This window comes from Leptonotus elevatus, chromosome 11, assembly GCF_054856555.1.
Source record: "Leptonotus elevatus isolate MCC_2025b chromosome 11, RoL_Lele_1.0, whole genome shotgun sequence".
Taxonomy (NCBI): domain Eukaryota; kingdom Metazoa; phylum Chordata; class Actinopteri; order Syngnathiformes; family Syngnathidae; genus Leptonotus; species Leptonotus elevatus.
This window is the reverse complement of record NC_141249.1, coordinates 15,246,261-15,273,301: the sequence shown is the minus strand read 5'-3', so window position 1 is coordinate 15,273,301 and position 27,041 is coordinate 15,246,261. Positions and strand designations below refer to the sequence as shown.

The following is a 27,041-nucleotide window of genomic DNA, read 5'->3' as shown; positions in this document are numbered from 1 at the left end:
ATAGATCTAAAAATATAAATGGAAAATCTAGCTATATATATATTTTTTTTAACGAATTGAGTAGGAGTTACTCTAAAAATTGTTAAATTATATCAAATTAGGCTCAAATATTCTCCGTAAATGTGCTCAAATTGAAGTGGACTCTGCTGCTCATTGCATTCGAAGAGAAATCCCTCATTTTGCAGCAAAACGCTTACGTCACGCCCATAAACAAATGTGGCGACTGTTTATACATCCACTTGTCTCGCCCCCTCTTGTCACGTAGGGCTCCTTCAGGCCCACCGCGGACAATCATGTGATGACAGCCGCGTGGCCGGCGCAGGTGCATCATTAGCGTAAGAGACTCTTCACTCCAGCCTTGCATAATGTTAAAACTGACGCAAGAAAACGGAGACGACAGCCTGACATTTAAAAGATAGAAATATTAACATAAAACGCTGTCCATTGAGGAGGCTTACTCTAAAAATGACCAACCTGTGTGTTAATGCTGAGGGGTTACATCAGCCTAAATGCAAATTTATTTTAATAAAAATCACCGCATGATGGTAATCCCCGGATGAACAACTATGCCCCCTAGAGGACGTGAGCTGTACATGGGATGACATCATAGCACTGACTGGCAATGACAATTGATTCTCGGCATTTGCACGTCGATTAGTATTGTCTCTCAGCATTCTCAGCTAGTTCTCATCACAAAAAAAGCATTAGCCTCAATGATCATCCCTCAGCTTTCATGCAAAATTCAAAATACAAAATTAGTATGAATGTTTGTCTTTAATTTTAATGCACAAATGCTCGTCTTAGCGTTCTTACAATTAATTTTGACACACAATAGCAAAATTCTAAATGTTTGGCTCGCAGCATTCACTCAATATTGATACTATGATCATTAATGTTAGTGCATATCTCTCAGCATCCCTCAGCTTTCATGCAACATTCATAACATTTAAATAGTGTGAATGTTTGTCTCCCAGCATTTACATATTTAGTTCCTTATGTAAAATAGCATTAGTCTGAATGACTGTCTCTTGGCATTCACTCGTGTGAATGTTCATCTCACAGCACAATTCTTTTAAATGACACAAATATGAAAATTAGTGTGAATGCATATCTCTCAGCATTCACACAATATTAATGTACTTTTGTGGGCATATCTGTCTCAGCATTCAGACAGCACAAGTGTGAATGCAAATGTCTCTGCATTCACTCAACATTTTTCAATGCACAATAACATTTGTTGGAATGCTCATCTCTCAGCATTTCAAATGTGACTTTTGTGATTCATAAACAAAGTGAGAATGCTTGATTGCAGGATACCGTTTTTTTAAATGCACAGTAACATTTGTCGGAATGCTTGTATCTCAGCATTTCCACAGTTTTAGTGACAAGTGATGCACACAACAACAATGCTGCTCAGATGATGCTGGTTTATCATTTTTATTTGACACAAGAATGCTACAAAGGCTCTCATTGGTAGAGTCAGTTAATGGCAGAAGGGGATGCGTTTCTTTATGGCCATGCGGAGGCGCCGTCTAAGCTTGTCTTGTCTGATTGAGGAGGTTGAAACCGAATCGGTCCGGCAGACGTCCGCCCTCGTCTCCGAGTCCGGGGTCACCTCGTCTTTGTTACTCCGCCGCATCCCGGATTGACAGAGCAGCTCCTCCTCGTTGGCCATCTGCGGGCTCTGGCTCAAGGTGAGAAAGCCGTATGGGGTGGTCACCTTGGCCAGGTGGGGCAGGGACAGCGCCGCCCTACTGGCCGGGTCCAAGCAGTGCTGAGCATCGGCGTGGCACCAGGGGTAGGACGCCTCCCTCTGCAGCTGTCTTCTCCTGTGCCGCAACGGAACAGAGTCGCTACGCTCGGCCTTGCGCGCCGACAGCTCCAGCCGGGACCCGGACGAGGACGAGGAAGACTCTGTCCGCTCCATCCCAGAACTCCGTGAACCTTCCCAGCCTTCTTCGGGCTCCGCGTGGCTTCCCTGCGTCCTGAGGCCGTTCTGCACCAGCAGGCTGGGGATGGTGAACTGCGGGATGCTGTCCGGGGTCAGGACCTTGGGGCAGATGTTCTCGCGGCTGGATCCCAGAGAGCGACCGAAAGATCTGGCATTGCTTGTGGCCCAGAGAAGCGCACGCGCCCCTGCGCTGCTGTGCCTGCGCGCCGCCGTGTAATCATCCGCCTTGACTTTGCTGCTAATGGCCCCGATGCTGAGCGTCCTCGTCACGGCGTCCCTCGACATCCTGTGAGACTTCCTTCCCTTTTCGCCAGCACACACCACTCTTATATTCTCGTCCCCCAACCCCCGCCATATTTTACCCAGCACTTGCGCAAATGTGACGAAGGCCGGCAACGGAAATGGTGGCCAATTAGGGAGCCCGCTGTCAACAATGGAAGCGTTCCTCGAAAGCTCTTCATATGCTAAGAGCGCTCTTTGACGGATACATGAATTAATTAAGTTCTACTTGGTTTATTTTTGCTATCAAAGCATAACAAGGGGGAGTTTGTCAGAGACAGAAGGCGTGACTGACGTATTTTTCCAAATAAGTGACAAAAACAGTTCAGGTTCCACCATACCTGGAATAAGATTACTGGATTTTGAGTTAGTGTCGAATGTTTTTAGAATCGATTAATCGATTTAAATACTGTACATGTTGTTGTTTTTTAATAAACAGAAATTAAAATAGGAATTTTCTGTTTTTGGAGCTTGGGGACGGATTAATTGCATTCATATTATTTCCTATGGGAACAAATGTTTTGGAGGTTGAACAATTCAGACTTTGAACATTTTACAGGAACAAATTGTGTTCAAGCTCTGAGGTACCACTGTAATTTGTTTATAAAAAAAAAAAGTAATTGTGAATATTGTGGAATTTTTGGTTGTTAGTATGACTATTGTAATGAAATTGTGTGGATTTTTTGCCTTTTAATTAATATTTAGGTTCTATCTATCTATCTATCTATCTATCTATCTATCTATCTATCTATCTATCTATCTATCTATCTATCTATCTATCTATCTATCTATCTATCTATCTATCTATCTATCTATCTATCTATCTATCTATCTATCTATCTATCTATCTATCTATCTATCTATCTATCTATCTATCTATCTATCTATCTATCTATCACATGTGGGCTATCTTTAAAATGGCGCCTTTAACATCACTACTTCCTGGTACTGCGAGCCTGGTTGAGTCACGTGCCTGGCGTTAATTGTTGCCTAGTGCCGATTGGCTATCTCTGAGTACAACCGGTGCACCTGTGCGCTGTGATTGGCTTAACTCAACAATCTTGAGAGTACATTTGTGTCTACTTGTTAGCGTGCGTCAAGCCCTTTTCCTTGTCGCCAGGCAGTCGCCGCGGTCTTCAGCGCGTGTTTGACCAGCAAGCTTGATGGCCATGCAGGATGAGCTCCGCAGTGAGACAGTGGAGCTACCCGAGAGTACCGAGGTAGCATAACGTAACGTTTTGGTTCCGTTTTTTTAGGTATGCCGTGTTTGTGTGTGCTGGTGTTCCACTGTTTGCTCGTCTGAACAGGGTGATGTGGAGGTGAGGCGACATGGGGTGCTTCGCTCTGTGCTGCGGGGGCTCTTCTGGCCATTTGGCATCGTGGTACGTCACGTGCGCACATTTGCCTACATTTAACTTTTAAGACATAAGTAAAAAATAAACATTAATGTATTTTTGTGTGTGTGTCCACACGACTCAAATGTGTGTCAGATAGCCTTACTTTACATTTTCAAATATGTTTTTTTCCCGTCGCTTCTTAATGACGTTAATGCCAGGCGACGTTGCTCTATCACGTGACAAGCGTCTTTCATCTTATTGCCAGTTTGTAAGCAGCAAACAACCTTTGTTTGAATTACGGTAAAGCTTTGTTTTGCCTAGTATGTTGGCATTGAAAATTATTTTATTAAATGGTATTTTATGACTATGGAAAATAGTATTTCTGGATTTTAAAATACTTATTTGCCATTTGTTGCTCTTTGATTAGTCAATGGTTAAACAAAAGTGCAGTTTTTTTGGAGTTATGACAATTCAGCTAGATGTATGTGTCTCTTTATGTAACATTCCACTCAACCACTTTTGGTAAGCATAGCCTTGGCGGAGCTCCCCGTTTAAAATGCCTTCCAGGATTGAGTGGTTTCTTTCATGTCGCATGTAATTTTGGTACACATGTGTTGGTTAAAATATCAAATTTCTGTCTTTCTTTCTTCCCAGGTCCATGCATATCATGGCTTTTGGTGGGTGTTGGGGTTCAGGCGACCCAAGCAGCAGCAGGTTGTGACTAGTGCCTCCAGTCCTGTGCGCCAGCGCCTTATCGGGCGCAAGCGGCTACACCCGGTCACCCGCCTGCTGCTCAACATCCTGCCCCGCTGGGTGCAGGGCGCCCTGGGCTACCCTCTGTCCACTGCCATCGGCTGCTCCCTCTCACCAGGTGTATATACTAGTTTCTCACAGGGTCAGATTATGAAATGAAAGAAGACATGACATTTGTTCATATGATTGTTTTTCAACTCACCTTTTTAACTCATTCACTGCCATTGACGGCTATAGATGTAAAAAATTCATTTGAACTATTTCGATTAGTTTCACTTTTTTTTTCCACTTTTGTTAACAAGAGTATGAAAACCTAGATTTTTTTTATTGTATATTTAGAACAGATATAAAATGTGTCATTAATTGTGAGTTAACTAGTGAAGTCATGTGATTGATTAAAATTAAAAATGTTAATCGCCCCTAATTTTTAATAAGCTTTGCTTTTTTTAATTCAAATTTATTGTAATCAATCACATGACTTCACTAGTTAACTCACGTTTAATGACAAATTTTATATCTGTTCAAAATATACCCCAACATTTTTTTTCTAGGGTTTCACTTGTTAAAAAGTGGAAAAAATGTGAAACTAATGGAAATAGTTCAAATGAATTTGACATCTATAGCCGTCAATATAAATGGTTCAAATGAATTTGACATCTATAGCCGTCAATATAAATGGTTCAAATGGAATTTGACGCCTATAGCCGTCAATGGACGTGGTTCAATTGAAATTGACGTCTAGCTGTCAATGGAAATGGTTCAAATTAAATTTTGACGCCTATAGCCGTCAATGGAAATGGTTCAAATTAAATTTTGACGTCTATAGCCGTCAATGGCAGTGAATGAGTTAATAGTGCTTAACATTATCAATGATACAATAAATCCCATTCCTACATACGCTTCCTACATGCAGAATACGCCAACTTTTATTCATCTCCAGCAGTCGTACCAAGACAGTCAAACATAACCGCTGCTGGTGGATTTAAGTTTTATGTATCAAAAATACTAGTGGAATCGTTCTGAAAATTTATCGAACGTTCTTAATTGTTGACCCCCTAAAAAGCACACAAAAATGGATGAACTGATGTCTGTCAGTGATGCACGTATGGGGACCGCTTTGTTGACCCTAACGAGGCCCGTTTCCCCCGCAACAGAAATTCGAGTCTCTCCCACCAAACCTTGTGGGAAGGGTAGCAAGAGGAAGCAGGATGACTTGGATGATGATGAAGATGAGGAGCACCAGACCTGGGTGGAGGTGCTCACACAGGAGGAGATCGTTGATGAAGGCTCAGAGGACGATCCGGACTATGAGGTCTGTTGATTTTTATCACTTTTTAAAACAAATCTGAATTGATGAGTGAGCACCCCCCCCTCCCCCTCCCACCACACACACAGACTCCTCCCTTGGGGATATTTGAATTTTATACAGTTTGAAGTTTTGTGTAGCAAGGTGTAAATACGCCTTGTTCAACATTGATTCCCATGAAGTGATTTAAGTGACAATTAACCACTTCATGCTGACTGTTCTTCAGCCCAGTTCTGAAGAGACGGACAGTGAAGAGTTTCACTTTCACAACACTGAGAGCGACCCCGAGGGTCACGACGATAAAGGCATGGTCGTTATAGACGATGTGGAGATGGTGAGGTTTGCTTTGCTGATTCACATCGACTTGATGTGCGTTTTGAATCGAAATCCACCCTAATACGGTTTATCCCCCCTTTTTTTTTTTTAACCTTCAGGGTGTCCAGTTGCCCTCATCTTCTAAAGCCCCTTGCCCTGCTCTTTAACACGTTTTGTATATGGTCATTTTCTAAGTCACAATAAAATGTCTTGAATTTAATTTCGGCTTAATGGGTCTCTTTATTGTTCATGCTCCCCAAGTCAGCAAGCATAATTAAGTCATTTCAATTGGGTAAGTGGAAAAGTCCCACGCAAACAAAACTTCAATGGGTGCCTCAGGACAGTCTAACTGAAAGCACCCAGCAAATAACCAAAGAAAGTTTGACACATCAAGTTACTCTTGGAAGTCCTGTAGAGTTGGATGCAATGCTGGGTTGCGTTTGGCGTCTTTGAAGGTTGAAAGCTTGGCTGACATGACCTCTCCTTCCTTCCACGAGCCAGTCCCATCTGCCTTGAATTCACTGCAGTTTACGTAACCGCCCACTAGATGGCAGTAATGCCTTGGTGTCTCCCAACAAAATCTGCAAATGGCCCTCGAACTTGATGAGCGGCTTTGTACACTATTCCTTTAATTTCTCCTTTCTTTTTAAAAATCAGTCCATGGCAACGACTGACGGATGAATTAAATGCGCTTCCATTATATGGCGGAAGGTACAATGTAGATGTTTACACTCCACTCGCATGATTAACATAAGTCATGACGGTAGGCTATCAGCTTGGCGTTCATGAAACAAACGTAGCATTAGTTGAAGAAATCGAAGAAGCTCGGTTAACTGTTAGCTCATCTGCTAGCTATGTTCCAGTGTTAGACCTTTGGCTTTATTTTTATTGGGAGAAATGCAAACAGCTGCTTTGTCAGGCTTCCATTCTGGGTGATGTGAAATTGTAAATGAACAGAACAGGATTCCCCGCACCACAGAATAAACAATCTTTCAGAGACCTATGAGAATCGGGCCTTTGCTGAATTCCATCGGGAGGGAGAGAAAATGCTCAAATTTGGTGTTGTCTGTCAGTATGTACAGTGTACCCCACTTTAGCCATAATGCACTGACCAACTAGGACGTCTATGTAATAGAATTGTACTTTAGCTCTTTACTATGGAGGTCCAAAACTGCCAATTTTCAAAATAAATGACAAGGGAAAATAAAAACAGATAAAAAAAAAAAAAAGTATAATTGGAGAAAAAAATACATGCATGTATATGTTTGTTTTCACTTTTAGTTATTTAGTTTATTTTTTAATTTTGGGCCGTTCGCTCGAGCAATGAAAGGCAGGAGTCAAACCCAAGACAGGCTTAGGACCGCCCTCTCATTTGAATAACATTTCTTCCTGGCAGTATGGACCAAAACTAACAAAATTGAAAATAAATGACAAAATATATAAGTAAATGACAAAGTGAAAATAAAACCCGATATAAAAATATAATTCAAAAATTAAATACAAATGTATTTATTAATGTATCTTTTTTTGTTTTTATTTCCCTTTATTTATTTTTTGGGATTTAATTTTTGAATTATATATTTTTATTTTCATTTTCACTTTAAGTCATTTATTTATTTATATAGTCATTTATTTATTGTGAATTTTGGCAGTTTTGGTCCTCCCATAATATAACGCCGGTGAATTTATTCTTCCCTCATAAATTCAAAACAGTCTGTAATCATAAATAGGTAAACTCCTCGCAACAAAAGTGAGAACACCCCTAAGTGAAAACGTCAAAATGAAATATCTGCAGAGATGTGAGGGGTGTACTCGCTTTGGTGAGATGCTATATATAAATCAGTCTCCTGTACTGTAGGCTACAGTCTGCTGAATGCAGAGCTGTACTTATAGTGGGTGGGTGGTAGGATTAGTATAAGGGTTCGGTGAACCTCTCGACAGAGGCAGCAGTCCTATCTGTACGTACCAACAACCCACTCTGCAGTTGAATCGTCAAAATGGAATCTCTTATGTAGACTTGAGCTATCCATACCGGAGATGTGGAAGGAAGCTTCTGGCTGATCTGCTCTAATCCAGCATGCTTAATGGAGAACTCAAACATTTCAAGTTCTGCTTTGCTCGTGAGTGAGACTAAGCCTGTGAAATTAGCAGCTCCTTAGCATCATTTAACCTCAATTTTTTTTTTTTAGGATCTTACATAGAGATGTTTCATTATTATAATTTTTTATAGTGGTTGTTTGTGGAAGTTAAGTTTGAATCTTTGCCACATATGTTTGCATTTCTGTTGCATTTGTTCCATTAAAAAAAATTTTTTTTTAGGTGGGTGTCAAATCCTCACACTTTTTCCCTACTTGCAGCAGAGCTCAGTCTCTCCCCTCCGTGAATATCGGGGGATTACTGTGATGCGTTTGCACTTTAAGCGAACTTTATTCAAACCTCGGGTTTTTGAGACTTTTTGACTTCCTTCAATCTTCACAGATGTTTTCTCATCTTCTGACGTTGAGTTGCAAAGGAATCCGTCACTCTCCCCATGTGGCGCAGTAGTCTGTGTGTGTGTGTGTGTGTGTGTGTGTGTGGATCCAGCAAAGGCACTGGGTGGGCTCTGGGGGGGGGGGGGGGGGCACTTCTGTCGCCGTCTGAAGCACTTTTGAAGGTTAGCCTGCTCAGTTGAAGCAGTCGTTGACCTCCATCTTTTCTGTTTGTTGCCAGCTGGAGGCCACTTTTTAAAGCCAAACTTTTTTTTCTTTCTTTTTTTTCCTAAGCCCTTTTTAAAGGTGACGATGGCGGCGTCTGGTCGGGGGCTGTAAATGTAATGCTCGGCCTCAGGTGAGTCGTTAAGGATTAGGCAGTTTAGAGTTTGTGGCGTTATAAAAAGATGCAGAGTGATTTGGTTGGGAGGTAACGGGAGTGCAGCACCTTGAGAGAGAGAGAGAGAGAGAAAAAAAAGTCACTCTTATATACAGTGTATGTGACCACCAAAACCCGCTGACAACCTGAATGAATGGCAGCAGGTGCCGACTCTACCCCAAGGCTATTATCTGCTGCATGACAATGTGACACTGTATCATCAGCCAGCAGAAGAACTCTTAACCTGCCGTGCGCAAGCGCGCACGTGCGTTCTGACTTCACGGCCCATCTCCTTAAAACGTGCTCGTTCAGCATGTCTCGCTTTACCTCCAGCCTGATTACCGGCTGACCCTGATCATCCGGACCATTCATCATTGTCTGAAGCAGGAAAAAAGAAGAAGACATGGCATAGTCAGACATTTTGTTCTCTTCCGCTGGAGTTGTGTGCTTTTTAAAGGCTTTTTTTGAGATAGGAGTTGTTTGGCCGTTTTTATTTGCTGAGACACGGGTTTGCGCGGGTCATTACAAAGCATTAAAATTCATTAAATGGCCAGAGGCATTACAAATTTTAAATTTTAATGCAATGGGATACAAACATTATTTTACAGTACAGTACTGTTTAAGTCACAATGTTCAACATGTACCACTAATGCCATCTAGTAGCAGAACATTGCCTCAACACAAATGACTAAATTGTTCACTCTTTTTAAATGTCTGGTATATCTTCTTAACTTCAAATAACCTAATAAATTTTTTTTTAAATTACTTTATCAATGAGCTGAAAGATACTCTAAAAACAATTGGGTCAAAAGTAACCCAATTATGGGTCAAAAATGGGCTGATCCACTTTATGGGTCAATTTGACCCAACTTTGAGTCAAGAAATGGGTATTTCATAAATATTGGTCAGATCCTTTACTTGGATCAAAACATTTGCTCATTTTGTATAAAACAACCCAGAAAGTTGGATCAAATTGACCCAAGTAGAGGATCGGTCCATTTTTGACCCATAGTTGAGTTATTTTTGACCCAACTGTTTTTAGAGTGTACAGTCACATTTGTATTTATTAAACATTTGTCCACTTTCATGTTAATTAACAAGGTATGAAAAATACATTTAGAACGTGATTAATTGTGAATTGAAACGGTATGTAAACATGCGGTGTGATATGCCTTTAATGATAAGTGACATCGATTCAATGTTGTGGCATGATGGAGGAGGAGCAAGAGTCGAGCGAGAAGCTTCCGGTCAAGGATTATTGTTTTCCTCGACATGATGCGAAGCTGCCGGTCAGCAACCCCTTCAGCTTCTTATCCCAACTTTTATTTCATGTCTCTCGTCAGACCGGTGGGACTTAAAAGCTTTGCCGCTCGCTAACTCCGCCGTGTTTGCCGCCGTCCGTCCTCTGCTGAGGTCAGCGGCACTTTGGATTCACGGAAAAGTGTGCGGCTCCCGCAAACGGTTCGATTGTGTGCCCCCCGCCCCCACCGCGAATCCATTCGCGCATTTATGATTCTATTCTGAGGCTGACCGTTAACGACACGCAAGGGAGGACAGCGAGGCGGCTGCAGACAAGGACGGCGTGAGGTTTTAAATGTTTATTTATAAGACAGAAGCAACTTTTATTAGAAGCGTTTGGATGATTTAAGAGCACAGTGACAGCAGTTTAACCGAGCAGGCTGGTACATGGGATGGATTAAATGTTATTTTTTTTTTTTGTCTTGAGATGAGGTGAAGCAGCATGGGGCTTAGTTGATCAAAGCTTACTCTTGTCTCCTTTTGTGTTATAGGAGTTGCAATTTTAGTCAGAAGACGTTGGATACTGCAAGTAATAAGTTATAAGGCAATATATACTAAAGTGGAATTTCACTCAAATGAATTACTCCTAAATATGTTTTGAAATATTAGAGAAATAAAGTCACCGTGGATGTATGAAAACATGCAAAATCGGAGTTGCTGTTTTTGTTATTGTAATGTATGAAACACAGAGGAATTAAGGCAACCACAAATGATCGAAGGAGGGCATTAAATGCAAACTAAAGGCAATAAAGGATGAACAAAAGAATACATCAAGTTGTAAAAGAGTCACATAAAAACAAGGCCGATTATTAAGTGATACGCTCGGTAATCTGTTTTGTTGACATCTTGCTGCCATTACCAGCAAAAGGAAATGAAAAGTTGTTGTTCCACGGGATTTTGCTTCCCTTTCCGTGCATACCAATTTCAATTCAACTAAATAAAAGTAAAAAAATAAATGTTTTCTTACTAGTTGAAAGAAAGCACCAAAGCGCAAATCTAATCGGCAAAAAAGTCAATCTTGTGAAAGTGCGGGTTCACCTCGACACTTTCCGACCTTTATCCTCCTCCTGAATCTTCATTCCTCAGCAGTTTTTCAAGCCAAACATTGACTCCATCAGCTGACTTAACACATTTGTTTGACCTGTTCGCAGGCTCGTCTTTGAGGGTTTGAACAAGTGCAACCGGTAAGCTATCCCTTGCATGATCCCAGCCAAGTGCTGCCAGGCAACCGTTACATGGGAGTCTTTTTTGGGGGGGGGGTGGGGGGTGGAAGCATCCCTTTTATTTCTTTCATGTTGCTCACACAGATTTGTAATTTTCAACTTGTTTCATCACATGGCGCCCTCATTAGCATGCAGCAAATGACCTCTGCCAAGCGGCAAAGCGCAAAGGCGTGTTGTGTTGATTGCCTTCTGTTTACCGGATGAGGCAAAAGCTATTTTCAAAATACTTAGATCGGTGGTGCGCTCGCAACCAAAAAGGTGGTGAAGCGGAGGAATTGATTTGCTCTTTTTGCTGGAGTGGGAAGTGAGCATCTACCTTGGAGTTGGGAGGTTCGGGGTTTGAATCTGTCATCCAAAATCAGCCATGTTAGCTTAATTGAAACTCCTAAATTAACTAATTTGCTGTATGTTCTATTTCAAATATTACCATGCTCCCAAAGACGTATTTATACGTTTTTATGTTTGCTTGTTTTTTAACACTAGAGCATACAGAAGGCTTTGATGCAGCCACTGAACTGAAGAGTGTTTGCAGAAATGGTAGTTATTACATAAACGTCCAGTAGGTGGAAGCAGAGTATAAGAGATCAACCAGGGGCATGTTGCAAAAGGCTCTTTTCAACAGATTTGTAAATAATGATGACATTTAGCTATATTCTAATGCGAATTGCTGCAAAACAAACACATAGAAATATACTTTTTTTTTTTTTTCTGAAGAAAGAAGAGACCATCATCTTTCTTTTGGGTATAGCAATAGAACACAATATTCTGGGGGCCTTGCAAAAACAGTCAAAATCCAGTAAAACAGCCGGGAGCGAAGGAAGTTGCTTCAGTGAAAATGGCTGGGAGTGAATGAGTTAAGGGTATTCTAAGTTAAAGTTAAATACAATATACTTTGATTGCCGCTTTGTGTATAATAAAGAGTCTTGAGTTGCAATTTTCTGCACGTTGCGGACTTTGCGGCATACGAGGCAAAAAAATCCTCCCAATGAATTGATATGTGCAGCACAGTGTTGTTGGAGTGCATTTTGTTGCCTCAATGCTAAACGAGACGGCCAATTCGTCAGCAGTTAAAGTGGTGATGACTCCTCCCTAAGTGAGAAAACAACTCTCAAATTGCCGAGAGATGGGTTTGATGTTGCAAATGTTGCACAGTAAACGTGCAATTCATTCAGTGTCATTGCAGTTTGAAATGTTATTGCCTTACACTGAGAAAAGCCATGAGAAATATTTACTAAGTGGTACATTGCTGCTATAAAAAGTCCAAGTGTTATTGCAGCATCCTGGAGTTGTAGACGGAATTGGAGTCACTCACTTAAGACTAGTTAAAGTGTCCCTCAAATAAATGCCGCCCTTTTCCCATCAGGGAAAAAAATAAAATAAAATGGGTAGTAAGTTTAATGACCTTACACACAGAGTTTTGTCTTTTGAGCACATTTGAACTCTGTTGCTAACCCTCGACAGCAAGTGGCAAAATGGCAGCCGCCTTATTTGGATAAAAACTGCTGGATTGTTACTGCTTAACTCATATTCCACTAACACAATATTAACCAGAATACCATATTTAGACTAGTTTGGCTGCATAGAGCATATTTGGCGTTTTCGTTTTGAGTGGATTGGACACTATTTTATGACCGAGTCCAGGGTTCAAAGCTACTGAACACAGAAAATTTAATTCCGAATCGCTACTGCCACCTGTGGCTAAAAAATGAAACTGCATTTTCCCACAGAAAGAGGGCGGGAAATTCGAACTCGAATCCTGTCTGAAAACTATTGTCCAGAGGCTTGCAGGGAGTTCCCGTTATGAACATCTACTAATTAAAAAATGTGAAATCGTAAATGGTCAAATAAAAAGCCTATTGTAAAGATATTTATAGGCAAATTTTTACAAAGTGCTTCTTTAAATCAACTTACTCAAGTATAAAATAGATGCCTGAAAAGTATACTCCATTACAGTTACTTACTAACTCATGATAAACAAAAACACAAATTTATTGTTAACTTGTGCACAACTTTTTTTTTAAATTATTATTTTTAATTCATTACTCAAGCTCCTCTGCCCGTTTTCAAAGACATCTTTTTCTTGTACTCTTCATCACACCAGAGTGTTCTGAGGCCAATTTGAGATGATTAGCCCCTTTCCTAAAATTCTCCCCAAGTTAGCGCATCCGCCTTTCCCGCTCTAATTACCAGCTGTCTAATTAACTGGCTTGTTGGGGCTGTTTATTGCTCCAGAGGAGTTTGCGCTTCTCGGGCTGTTGATGTTGCTCGAGATATGTAGGCCAGAGACATGAAAGGATGGGAGGATGGGACGTTTACGACTCGCCGCCACTCGCAACACAACTCACTGGTGCATCCGCCGGATGTTTTTGGGCTCTGTTGGGATGTGGTTTTGTGTTTTCTTAGCTCCTGCTTTTCATTTCGTAGCGTTTGGTCGCCCCACAGCCCCCGCGTCATCTGCCATTTTCTGTCAACGGGCCAGCTGCTGCGTTGTTAGCGGCAGAGGCGATGATGTTAGTTCTTTGAATTTCAATGTTGCATTTTTTTAAGCTTTGGAAAGTGGACACGTTTCACATAAAAGAGTGTCAAGTTTGAAGCTATTTGTGTTTATATTTAGATCAGGGGTGTCCAAACATTAAGGGCCACATACAGTAAAATCAAAGGATGCAAGGGCCACTTTTCAATCAAGCAATAGTCTATTGTTTGTATATTAGTGTTTTTTTTTTGTGTGTGTGGGCGGTTGAGACTCTATAACCCAACAGAAAATATCAGCCCTTGCATTTGACAGCAGCCATCTCTACATTAAGAACCAAAACAGAAGCAATCTGTCACAAGCTAACACTATTATCGTTATTCACCGCAGTGTAATGGAGAAACATTGTTACTTGTTTAATTTTACATAGTTAATTTGCGTCTTTGCACATTTAGAAAAGCGCTACAGTCTTTAAAAGAATTGTATTAGTAGCAGATGTCATTTTTAGTATATGGTGCGGGCCGCTTAAAAATGGACGGCGGGCCACAAATGACCCCCGGGCCATAGTTTGGATGCCACTGTATTAGCTCGTAAAAAAAAAAAAAACACAATTGCAAATTATTGTAATTTGGGTTATTTATTTATTAATTACCCCCAAATCCTTGATTTGTTTTCATTTTTTAATTCAATTATGTTATTGAACAATCGTGGTTATATTTTGGTCACTCCCTGTGTTGATGTCAGTTTGAAGACTTCCGACTTCCCACCGTCCTCGAATGCCACATTAGCTCGGTGAAAGGAAGCTCCTCGCGCATCGAAAAGCAGTGAACATTGGATCGTTGTAATTTAATCATTGAGAGTTATTTTAAATTTCAAAATGTGACGAAATGTCATGTGACCATTATAACAAATCTGCCTTGTTTGAATGCCAGTCACGGACAAAAGCAATACAAATATGGCGTTTGTTTTCCCTGCGTAAGGTGCGGAAATATCAGAAATTCCCAGATGTTCGGAAATGTCAACACTATCTGGAATAAAACGTGTGGCATTATCCTTTTGGAAGCACACGCCTAATGAGGTTCGAGTCATCTTTTGGAGGGCACTGACCTGGCCTGCAAGGAGATAACTCCTACCGTCAACATTTTTGGTTGATGTACCATAAATGCAGAGAGACGTACGCTTACGCTGGCATACGCAGCCAAATCCCAGAGTTGCATATTTCATGTGCCCAGTGGCAGTAATGCCGTCCTTGCAGACTGCAGTGCTTGTTCAGCTCAAATCAAAGGTACATTCCCATTCAAGGCGCTCCAATTCATTCTTATTTATAAAGCAGCAGCTCACAGCTAAGGATTAAACTGTCACCATCATATAGGTCAAGGGAAGCCGGTTTTATTTATATAGCTTCAATTCACAACAGAAGTTACCAATGCTGCTCACATTTGTATACTGTGTGTGTGTGTGTGTGTATATATATATATATATGTATATGTATATGTATCAGAAATGTGTTGAAATTCTTAAAAATAAATAAATACTTTCAAGTGGAAGTCAAGTCAGAAATGTTCTTGGCAATATATTTTATGTGCCCCCACCAACACATCGTTCTGATTAATATTGCATTTGTGGAAAACAAATTAACTCATTCACTGCCTTTGACGGCTATAGACGTCAAAAATTCATTTGAACTATTTCTATTGGTTTAACTTTTTTTTTTCCACTTTTGTTAACAAGAGTGGGAAAATCTAGAATTTGTTTTATTGTACATTTAAAACAGATATAAAATTTGTGATTAATCGTGAGTTAACTAGTAAAGTCATGCGATTAATTACAATAAATTTTTTTAATTTTTAATCTTTTCTTTTTTTAAATCGTGTCAGGTGATTAAAATGTTCAATTGTAATTACATGACTTCAATAATTAACTCACGATTAATCACACATTTTATATCTGTTCTAAATGTACAATAAAACATTTTTTTTTTGGTTTTCTTACACAAAAAGTGGAAAAAATGTCAAATTAATAGAAATAGTTCAAATGAATTTTTGACGTCTATAGCAGTGAATGAGTTAAGTATCAATATCCACCCATTTATATCCATCTCAGAGGGCGGCCATTTTGCCACTTGCTGTCGACTTAAAATGACATCACAGTTGCTCAAGCACACCTGTTTCCTGAATCTGAGCTGTGATTGGTTGTTGTACCCGAGCCCTGAGTAACTGTGATGTCATCTTAAGTCGACAGCAAGTGGCAAAATGGCCGCCTTTTGACATTGATAAAAAAAACGGCTGGATTACACACAACGCAATATTGACCAATCATGGCTGTTTTCCGTGTTTGGTCATGTGACGTTCACAAGCTGAGCTTTCCAAAGAACAACAAAAATTGTTATAACGTGTATTTTGATGCGCAAAATCCAATCTTATCGCAGCGTGGCATGTCCTGCCACGCTCGTCAGGCAAACAGGAAATGAAACAAGAGCCGCACGTCGCAGCTCGGACGGCGAGGTCGCCGTATCTCGACGAGGACATCTCCGCCATTTTGTCACATATTTCCTACGGGTGTCTGGAGATGTTTAATCGCTTTTCATTTCGTCTCGTCTTGGCCACACGAACTGTGTACTTTCGCTTCTTTCGCCGGCAGTGTTGATTCAAGCTTGAGGTCGCAGAGGGCAGACGCTTATTGAGCGTTCATGTCGTGCGTGTTTGGGTCTGCCTTGTTGTGTTTATTATTTGGAGTTGACTCGGGAAATGATTTCAGTGGGTAGAAGCTCGTTCGGGGGCCAGCGAGGACTTTTCAAAAATCCCCCGCGGTGAGCAATCGAGGGCTTTATTGACTGAGCCTGGCTGGCTCAGGCGCAGCTTTATCCCTTACATTAGATAACAACGAGCACTGACCTCTGCCACGGGTTTAACATGCCGGCTGCTCGATCGATGAGAGGACGGATTCAATGTGGGATCTGAATAGCTGGTAGGAGATAAAGTTTCATTCGGAGCTAGAATTTCTTATAAAGCTAAGAAGTTGCAGAAGGAGCAATAAACCTCACCAGGATTAGCAGTCTGTGTTCGTTCAAGTGTGGATTGTATATTTGATGCGGAGTCGAGAAATTGTACAGTAATCCTCCGCTATTTGCAAGGGTTCGGGATCGCGCCCTACGGTGAATAACTTAAAAATGTGAGTTAAATGATTTTTTTTTTGTAGTTCCAGGTCAAAACCAATTTTTATTTAGGGTATCCTAAGTTAATGCAGTATAAATTATTAACAGTAGGGATGGGCGAGTACCAATACCAGGTATCAGTATTGGGCCTTATTTAAAGGTATTGGTACTCATTATGAACAGGAACTAGAGATTATAAGAATACACAGTAAATTTGACTCTATTTCGAGTAGGAGCAAAACAACTCAGTTTTAGAGTAATATTTACACTTGAAAGAGAGTAAAATAAAGAATTAGGGGGGGGGGAGGAAGTCACTCAAGGGTTGAGGAACAAACTCATGACCTTCAGCTTGGGAGACTGCCACTGAACTTCCTGAGCTATGCCACTCCTACTGTTTGCTTATATCCAAGAGGAGATATGTTGTTTGATATGTACGTTCTTTTAGAAGCGAGGAAGATTCCAGCTGGCACAATCGATATACTAACACACAGAAAGGAGCTGCTTGATTCAGGGAGTAGGTTGGCAGTCTCCCAAGCTGAAGGTTGGGGGTTAATTCCTCAACCCTTGAGTGACTTTTATTCCCCCCCCTTTCTTTATTTTACTCTCTTCCGAGTGTCTATTTGGTCCCACTCTAGAGTCAAATTTATAGTATTTACTGTGTAGAAAAGTGTTAAGTTCAAACAAGTTCAATGGAATTTTTTTAATTTGTTTTTATTGTGATATATGTCTATCTTGAAAAAATTCTGTTGGGGGTGGATTTTTTTGCGTTAAAATTACTCGGGGTATTGGTATTGGTGAGGAGTTGAGTACTTGTATTGCTCGGTCTGGGGGAAAAAAAAGTGGTATCGAACCTGGTTCGAAACCAACGTACTTTAAGTGGTTGTTGCCCCACAATTATTTTTTTGTTATCACGCCTTGATTGAAGGCAAGCAAATGCAAAGCATCAAGTCCAATCCTACAAGAAAACAAATCGCAACCTGATCTAGTTAGATGTGACGCACATCTAAGCATCTGAATGAAAACGTTCAATGCAATTTAATATTTTAAAAGTCTGTCAACTGTAGCAGATCCTTAATGAGCCTTGGTTTCACGTCGCTGCTTCTGCATACGCACAGCCAAATTCATTCCAAACTGCTTTGACAATAATAAGTTGTAACATCGTTTTTTTTTTTTTAAAGCAAATAAAAGTAGTCTCTTTAAAAAAAATAATAATAATAAATTCTCACCCTAATCTATAGAAGGTATTCATTCAGGAGCGAAACATCACCTAACTACTGCAGACAGGACAGGAAAGAAAGAAAAATGAAGAAACCCACGCAGAAGACGAGGTAAAAATAGTGAGTAGCCCGAAGCGTGTTGAAGTGCTGAGAGGAGGACAATAGAATTTGGTGTCTTGCTGGAATGCATTCATGCACCAAAAACAATGCTTGCACCCACTGAACGTGCAGTGTGATGTGGACGAATGCAGAGAATTAAGGACTCCAAAAATAAATGCCATGCAACAATCACATAAAAGGGTGAGACAATCAACTTTGTGCCACCTGCAATTATAAACACGAGTGGGTTACACTTTGGATGTTTTTGTTTGGAAGAAAATGCTCTTGCCCACCCCACATTTTTTTAGGCACAGACACCCCCCACCCCCCACCCCTCCTCTTCCCGTCATTTTCCACTCTGTAATCCAGCCATCACATGACCCGGTCTCCCTACGGCCTCCTGACATTTGCTGGAGATGTTTATGTGCATCGCGGGCCGCGCTCAGCTTAACTGGAGCGGCCACCCATCCTAATCGGCTCTCCTGGCCCGCGCTGTTAACGAGCTTACAGCAAAGTGGAGCAGTGGTCAGCAAAAAACAAAACAAAGAAGATATTTGGGGATTGGTGCTTTGTGTTACGGAGATGCTGGGATGAACTGAATAGTTTCCTAATCGGCATATAAATAAAGCGGGGCCGTATCGTTGGCAGTATTGTGTCGTTAAGCTTGTGGAAAAACTTTCAAACATTCCAATTTGTCGCTGTGGCCGGGGCCACATAAAAGTCTCGCTTTTGTGTACAAGTTATTGCTTTTTATTGTACGGTGCTGTCTCGCAGGCCTAATGCCTAAAACTCATAACGTGTGGGAGTCCATCCAGGAAAAATGTGTTGTACGATTTTCACTCTATAAGCAGGTTGGGCAAACTTGAGTGATTACTTGATTTTTAAATTGGACCGATGAGCAAGGTCATCCATAGATGAGGTTGAACAAAAGTAGTTTATTTTTAATAAAATAATTATTTTTTATGTACAAGTATATAATCAAATACATGTTATTTTAAAAAAAACCTAATATTTTAGTTATTTACAACTAAAACAGAAAAAAGTAACCAATTAAGATAAATTAATCAAATGTGAATTAAAAATAAATACATACAAAAATGGCTAAATTAGTGCAACAATTACAGGACTCACCATAGATGGGCTAACGAGTAGCAGCAGTGTTGAATCGTTATAAACCGTTAACCAATGGATATTTGAACACAAAGGGTGGCGCAACATGTAGACAGATACATTTGGGGAACACAATTTTTGGTGAGTTAGGTCTGACAGCTGTTTTTAACTAATTTTTGAGTGTGGAATCCAAAACTCATCTCAGTTTTTCAAGTTTTTGAGCTATAGGATTCCGGTTTTCTTAAAAAAAAAAGAAGAAGAAATAATCGCATATGTATGTAAATGGACACACTAAGATGGAATAGTTACAAGCTTTAAAAACTAAAAAAGCACCTTAAAAAAAAGGAATTGAACTGAGACCAGTATGCCCAAGGTTGCTAGGTTAAGAGATCATTGCTACTATGCTTGCTTTGTTTGCAGATATTGATAGTACTGACCAATTGGGAGCTTACTACAGTCTTACTACAGGAATCTTGCTTATCTGGAGGGAAAGCTGTGAAGAAAAAAACATGGGGGAAATGGCTGTAACTTTGGAACCAATGGCAATTTTAGTCTTAATTAGCATAAAAATGTAACTTATTTCCCCTCCAAAATTATCCCCCAGTGTAATTCTTTATCCTTTGCGAAGAGCCTGCCGTTACTAAGTGTTTTTGTCTCCATGTACAGTACTGTGTTATACTGCCACCAGGTGGCTAACTCGCACACAAGGAGCAGCGCAATGTCTATTGAACTGATGCAAAAAAATGTGGCGGAAAGTATATATATATATATAATTTTTTTTTTTTAAACGATCTAACTAGTTATGTAAATATTCTATGTTTTTATAAATAATAATATAAAATGTTTTTTTTTTTTTTTTAAATAAAACTGAATTACACTTTTTTGGGGGTTATTTCTTTGCTGAATTTCCAATAATTGCTATTTTGCTGCAGTGATATGGATTTACTTTTTTTTTTTTTTTTTTCATAGGGATACACTAAAAAGCGCTTCCTAATCCACCCACAGTGTCCTCCTCAGCTTCCATCTGCATACGACGTGGGAGGCTATTATGTGCACTCTCATCTGATAACACACAAGCACTCATCATTGAATAAAAGTAGCCCAGAAGTGCTATCAAAGCCCCGAATGAAGCGAGCGGAGAGATTTTTTTTTTTATCTCCTCGCTGCATTTGAGCCTGCAGCATTTCGCACACGCCAAGACAGGAGGAGACTGAATGCTTTTTTTGTTTATAACATGTTGTCTCCAATATAAACAAAAGCTGGGCTGACACATATATATTGTGCAGATCATATTTTTTATTCCACTCCGCTTATCTCGAACGGGCCTGAATGGCAAACGGGAGTCCAACTGAGCAGTTTGCGTCCTCCATCTGTGTGTTTGCGTGCAAGCGCGCAAATGAACGTCCAATTTAGTGGCGTGTGCGTGTGTCATGCTTGAAATCACACGCTCGCGTCGTACCAAAATAAAACCGCAGAAGGAAATATGTGCTTTTTTTCTCTTTGAAATGTAAGTCTTGTGAAGATTTCTAAGGCTAGACTTGGTGTGGCCAGATCCAATTATTTTTAAATTGAAGGTAGGAATGACACCGCATGCTGAACTTTTACCTTGTTATAAAAAATATATTTAAGGTCAATTTCTGTTTTTGTTGCAAATCTTTCATTTCAAGCCACCCACTTTTCAAGTGAGCCAAAGTATTGGGTCGTATTTATTTTTTTATTTCATATATATATATATATATATATATATATATATAATTTTTATTTTTTTCTGTCATCAAGCAGGGTATTTCCAATCTGCCTGTTTACTTTGAGGGATATCGAATACATAACAGATTTGAATCCACATTGGCCTGATTCCGATATGAAGATATCCGATTATAGAGGCCTCGTTCTCCCTTTAGATGCCATGGCTCACATCCCAATTGTGCCAGTTGGGATCAAAAAAAGACGAGAAGCGTCACGTGAAGCATTCGGGGTAAATCCAGCCAAACTAGCTGCTCTCACTAGTGACGTCCATGCCTAAAATGCAGTAATCCCAACTGACGCCTACAACAGGCGGCCACGTTTTTCCTTTTCTTGAAGTTATTTTCGTCTCTCGGCTCACAAGTTGTAGGAAGTGACATCGCTGAGATCTGCCGGAATGGGAGCCGCTCGTGCATCAGCCTTCCAAAAATGGCGTAATTCTATTCCTAATCCTCAGATTTATTTTTAGACATTATATAATGAACAAATGAAGTCGGAACTTCTTTTGCGCACAATCGAATGTGATCCAATACAAAAGCTGTATCGCATTCGGCCTTTACAGAGATTAATCCGGTTACCTTGTTTTAGTCACTTGAGTCGGACTCAATTTTATAAACAGCTGTCAGAATAGATGCAGTGCTGTTAGGATTGTACATGCGTACCTAATGAAGTGTCGAGAGAGTTTATGTATGTATTTGCCGGCTTAGCCATACTGCTGCTGACGTTAAGCACTTTAAAGTCACTCACTGGCGGTGCACAAAGGTGGAAATGAGCAGTGGAGCCGCATCAGCATCAGCGCCGCTCGCTAATCCTGCCCCTCAACGCCTCGTGGGCCCCGTCGTCTTTATTTACTCCTGACGGCCTCAAACTGAGACTGTGATCACATTTTCCGCGCCGTTCCTCGTACGCGCTTTGCTTGCCCAGTCAAGTGAGTGTTTCTGATTCTCGCCATTGCTCAGTACCACCAACCCCGCCACCCCACCTCCTTCTCCCGAGTCGTCAGTCAGTCGCTGACCCCCGCCGTTGTTTTGTTTTCTCAGCGGAGCGACCGATCCATTTGTTGAGACGCGTTGAGGGATGGAGTGGATTTGAGATTGTATTAGGACGAGAGGTGGATTAATCAAAGCCACTGCTGGGCGACACGTGGACAACTTGGCCATTTTCTGCTGATTCCTGCCAGGCAGATCAATACGATGCCTTTGTTCCCCCCCTAATGTTTGCAATCTCCAACAGCAGCGCTGCTACAGAGGACGCACTTATAAAATAGTCCGTTTTAGAGGGGATAATCCATTTTACTTATTTGGAAATAAAATCGCAGACTATCGGTCAATATTACTATAAAGGGACTTTGGAGACTTCATCAGAATCACGGAGTCATCATGAAAATGTAGCAGAATAATGAAACTCTTGAGGTCTTATTATAAATGGCCAACCATTTGCACAATTTTTTTTTGCTTCCTTTAGAAACCTTGTATTCTTTTCAGTTACATTATGACCAATATTTTCTTTATAGAATGGAGGCTGAAACAGAGGATTGTTGCACGGTGAATATTTACACTTGTTTCATAAATTTCATTTTGTGCGTATAGTGTAGTTAGATTTCATAGCGATCAATTGATTTATAAACCTTACAGAAATTCTAAATGCATTTGTTAAACAGTAAGCAAGTCACCCTGCTAACCGAATCATGTTGCTAAGTGAAGGATCCACCATGTGCTCATGAAATGCTAACGTTAGCCAAAAATGTCCACCCTGTCACCAAGCTCATAGTTTTCTGTTGCAAAGTTATGTGAAACAACAAAATAAACATTAAATATAATGTGACTATGCTAGCTGTGCCATCCTTATGTTAGCTTAGCAACTAGCATGATTTCTCCCTTAAATGATACTTGCCACAAATCAGGCTTATTTGCGATGATTACGAACTTCAAAGTTCAAAGTGACTCTGCAACCGTGTTTAGCTGCATTGCTAGCTAGCAGAAGCTCGTTGCTAGCTAGCCGATGCAGCGTAAGTAGCACCAAGCTTTGCTTCAAACTCCAACTTCTCATGGTGAGTGACGTGGGTGCCGTAGCCCAGCTAAGCTTTTTGAGACGTCCCGGTGATTGATTCTCAATTCTCAAAAGCTAATTATTATCTATTAACTTTCATTAATTTAATCAATTAATAAAAAGGTTTATTATATAGGCCTAAATTGGTGACGTGTTTGCACATAAGTTACATTTTCAGAATCAGACAGGCATGCATTCAGGGTTGACAGTGAGAGGAAACTTACAGAGGGGAACAGATGGATTCTTCTCAACACACACTCGCTTAAAGGTCACAGAGACCTAAATCCCAAAAATAAAATCAATCCATCCATCCCGCAAATGCAGTCGTTAAATATACATCCGCTTGATTCCCAGCGGGGACGAGCTTCAAGTGGCACATGCGCCAAATGTGCACAAACGCATTCTTAAGAGGATAACACAAAGCCCACCTAAAGCCCACCGCAGCCAGGCGTAGTCGCGGGGTGCGTGCCCGCTCCGGCTCTGCGCTGTCGCTGCGGGCAGCACATCCAGCGCTTGGCTGCGCTTGCGAACGCTCATTAGATGGCACAGTAGCACAAGGGGCGGCAAGCAGGGAGGGTCACGGGAACCCAAACGGATGCCAATGCGCACGACCATGCCAGCCCACATCCTTGGACCTTGAGAAGTGTTCTTGAGAAACAAGATTAGCAACAAATGGAGTGGATGCTATCTTAATTGATTTTACTACTCTGCATTTTGCTGTTTCGAGATTGACGCCAACTAGTTGAGCCGCATTTAGGACCAGATGAGTACATCACCATGAGTAATTGACTGACAAGAATAAGTGAAAACATTCGTGTTAGGCCTTTCAACAAGTTAGCATAACGCTTCCTGGTTCACGGAGAATATGTCAACACGACTATATTATTTTTTCATAATGTGAACATTTTCCACTGTCGCTAAAAGTTTCCAAAGTATTTCAACTCGGTATCACTGCCGTTATTATCAGCGTAACATAAATCAACTAGCTTAATGTTAGCATAAAATAGGAAATGCTACTGTATAGTCGGCAAAATGATTGCATTAGCATTGTAATTGTGGTCAATTTTAAACCAACCAACTCTTACTTACTTTAACGAACACCGTAGTAACATACAGTATACAAATAAAACATACATTTGTATAGCCCTCTCTGTGGAAATATTACAACTGCTGAAGTTTAGCTTCAGCTGTAGTTTACTGACCAGCAACTTCTTGGCATCATCAATCAGCTCGATGTCACACTACTACCTCCAGCACAGCAAATACAGTATGTGCATCTTATAAACAAATTTAAATGGACTATTGTTTATTTTTGGGTACATATTGACAATTGGTGGATTTCTGGTGGTAATTGTCCTTTGACTGCTTTACAGTTAAGTACCAAACAAAGCTTCACGTAGTCCCCAATATATATATATATATCTGTAGAATATTGTTGTGGTGCCATCGTGAACTTTGAACTTCTGCTTTGATTCGAATACCTTGGTGTGTCCCTTTGGACACACAGTACGTGTCTGCCTGGGGGCTGTGGGACAGTGTAATTATAGCGTGCATCGGTCTTCAGAGATGTGTAAATCCCTATGGAAGGCTTGTATGTTTTGTACACGGGCAAGAGCAGATGGTACAAATAGCAATGCTGTGGCGAGTTGAGATACTGTAAGCGGGTGAACGTCTCAGTTTCAGGTCATATCTATATATCTATATATAGATGGTTATAGCTATATAGATCCATTATAAGAAGCAGGGCCGCTCTACTGTATATGTATCCCTTCTGAGGCCAGAATTTGAAACTGAAAGTCCCAATGAGCAGGATACTGAACACGACAACAGCCTGGGGCCAAATAATCATTGTGCGTTCACAACAAAATAAGCATGTCAAGTGGAAGATATCAGCTTCATTTAAATCCAATAAGCTTGGGATTGTCTTTCCACCCCCCTCGAGGAGAATGAGAACGAGCCTCCTCGTGTTTATGTGACAATCTTGAAAGATGGACGCGACACACATGTGATTTACAAGGCCGCAGGCTGGTCAACGTCTCGCCGGGCATGCTTTCTTGCACTGTGGTTAAAATAAAAATAAAAAAGTGATGAAAAGGATGAGTTATCTCCAAATATAGTAGAAGATGAATACTAATGAATTTATTCTACCCACACTCATGGAATCGTGGTCATTCTTATTTGAAAATGTACTTACTCTGACTGACTAATAAAACGAGAATAACAACTTTACATCACCAGATTTTTAAGGAGCAAAAATGCCTGAAGTAAGTGAAACTCTCAGCTGGCAAGAAATATCTTGGCAGACAACAAACCAAACATTTTCCCTTGATTTGTGATATTCTTCTTTATAGCGTGTCATCGTTCCATGTTTTCTACTCCTGTCTGTGTTTCTGCGAGATAGAAAACCAACGTGCAAAAAAATAGTAGCAAATTGTACAAAAAGCTCAAACTAAGCGGTTCTCCAGGACTGTTGTTCCAAAATAACAACTGTATTGTGCAATCACATAACATAAAAGTTTCAAATCACATTAAAGTAAAAGTTTGAAAAGCTAGTAGTTAGTGAGCGTATAAGTTTTGGTGACTCAATATCTTGTTAACACAAAAGTGCGATAAACTATTGTCTAGTTCAAAGGCCTTTAAGTATGTTGCCAGTTGGCTGAAACACGAAGACATGTTAGCTTCACCTTCACCTTTGAGATCGGAGTTTGTGTTTATAAATAAAATAATAATTGGATATTAATTGGTACGTCCAATGGATACATTACAAAATAGTCACGCTTGAGAATACACGCCTGTGAAAAATTTATGATAGCCTTTATGCTAATTTACGTTAGCCCCTCTTTAGAATTTTGCGCTATATGTTAGCATTAAGACAGGAGACTTTTGTTTGACATATAAATATGTATTTTTTAGAGGGCGGGGCAATATTCCGAGAAAAAAAACGTGCAAATTTGCCACTTCATAAAGTGGCAAATTTTCAAGAAAAAAACTCCGGAACTTACCAGAAATACACATAGCGTAGCTCTACTCTAATCATGTGAGGATTCGATGGTGGTTAATGAGACACTGTTTATAAAATAAAACGGCAGGATGGAGACGGATTCATTCTTAAATTTGAACTTTACTCGACATTCACCGCAGCTAGAGCGACAACACTTCCTGATCCCCTATCAGCTGACTAAACACTAACCAATCAGATGCTAGCAGACATTAGGTAAATGCTAGTGAATGACGGTGAGCAGCAGATTCGACACATCAACTTAGTAAGTTTCCGAGTTTTCTTTTGCCACTTTACAAAGTCACAAATTTCCGAGTTTCTTCTCTCGCAAATATTGCCCCCGCCCTCTAAAAAAACAAAACATTTATACGTGTCCCTAATACGCCGTCGTACAAGGTGTTCTACGACCTCAGATTTTTTTTCAAACTAGACACCGATGAAAGTCAACCTCGTCGTCGTCGACTAGTTAGTGCTTTGAGAAATCCTACACAATTCTTGGTAGAACTTTATTTAACACTATAGCAATACTGTCCTATGAAATGCAATTGAATTAGTCCAGACGTACTATTCTGAGACGTTCACTTTATGACGCATCTCCCTTCTCGCTTCCTCCCCTCCCGCCATGACTGATCTTTCACCTTCCTCCTGGTTTGCTGCCTCAGCTCGTCGGGGGACCGGAACACTCACTTGTGTTGATGGACGACATGGGCCTGCTGGCTGTTTTTCTTCATGATGTGTGAGAGCCTTTTCATTTATAGTCACGCCGCCCACAGCCGCACTTTTTGTCAGGTCATTTCTTCTCGTTCTGGTTTTCATGTTGCTCCACTTCATCTTTTTGTAACGCGCACCTCCTCACATATGTGCTTCCAAAATGAAGCATTATAAAAGTTA

At 40.5% G+C, this 27,041-nt stretch overlaps 2 protein-coding genes across 3 annotated transcripts; one reads left to right on the top strand and one right to left on the bottom strand.

Annotated features, from left to right (window-relative positions):
* Window positions 1-1,483: 1,483 nt before the first annotated feature.
* LOC147165992 (C2 calcium-dependent domain-containing protein 4C-like) lies at window positions 1,484-2,236 on the bottom strand. The gene has a single exon (XM_086089544.1). It carries the CDS (start codon window positions 2,234-2,236, stop codon window positions 1,484-1,486), a length of 753 nt encoding a protein of 250 aa, XP_085945670.1.
* A 1,044-nt stretch (window positions 2,237-3,280) lies between these two features.
* Window positions 3,281-27,041, top strand: org (oogenesis-related gene). 2 transcript variants are annotated; one of them, XM_086089625.1, is made up of 6 exons: window positions 3,281-3,450; window positions 3,538-3,612; window positions 4,222-4,438; window positions 5,475-5,632; window positions 5,853-5,960; window positions 6,061-6,161. In XM_086089625.1, the coding sequence occupies exons 1-6, from the start codon at window positions 3,394-3,396 to the stop codon at window positions 6,106-6,108; spliced, it is 663 nt and encodes a 220-aa protein (XP_085945751.1). In that variant the 5' UTR covers window positions 3,281-3,393; the 3' UTR covers window positions 6,109-6,161. The 2 variants fall into 2 exon arrangements, with proteins under 2 accessions (XP_085945751.1, XP_085945752.1); XM_086089626.1 differs by lacking the exons at window positions 5,853-5,960; window positions 6,061-6,161 and adding an exon at window positions 26,813-27,041.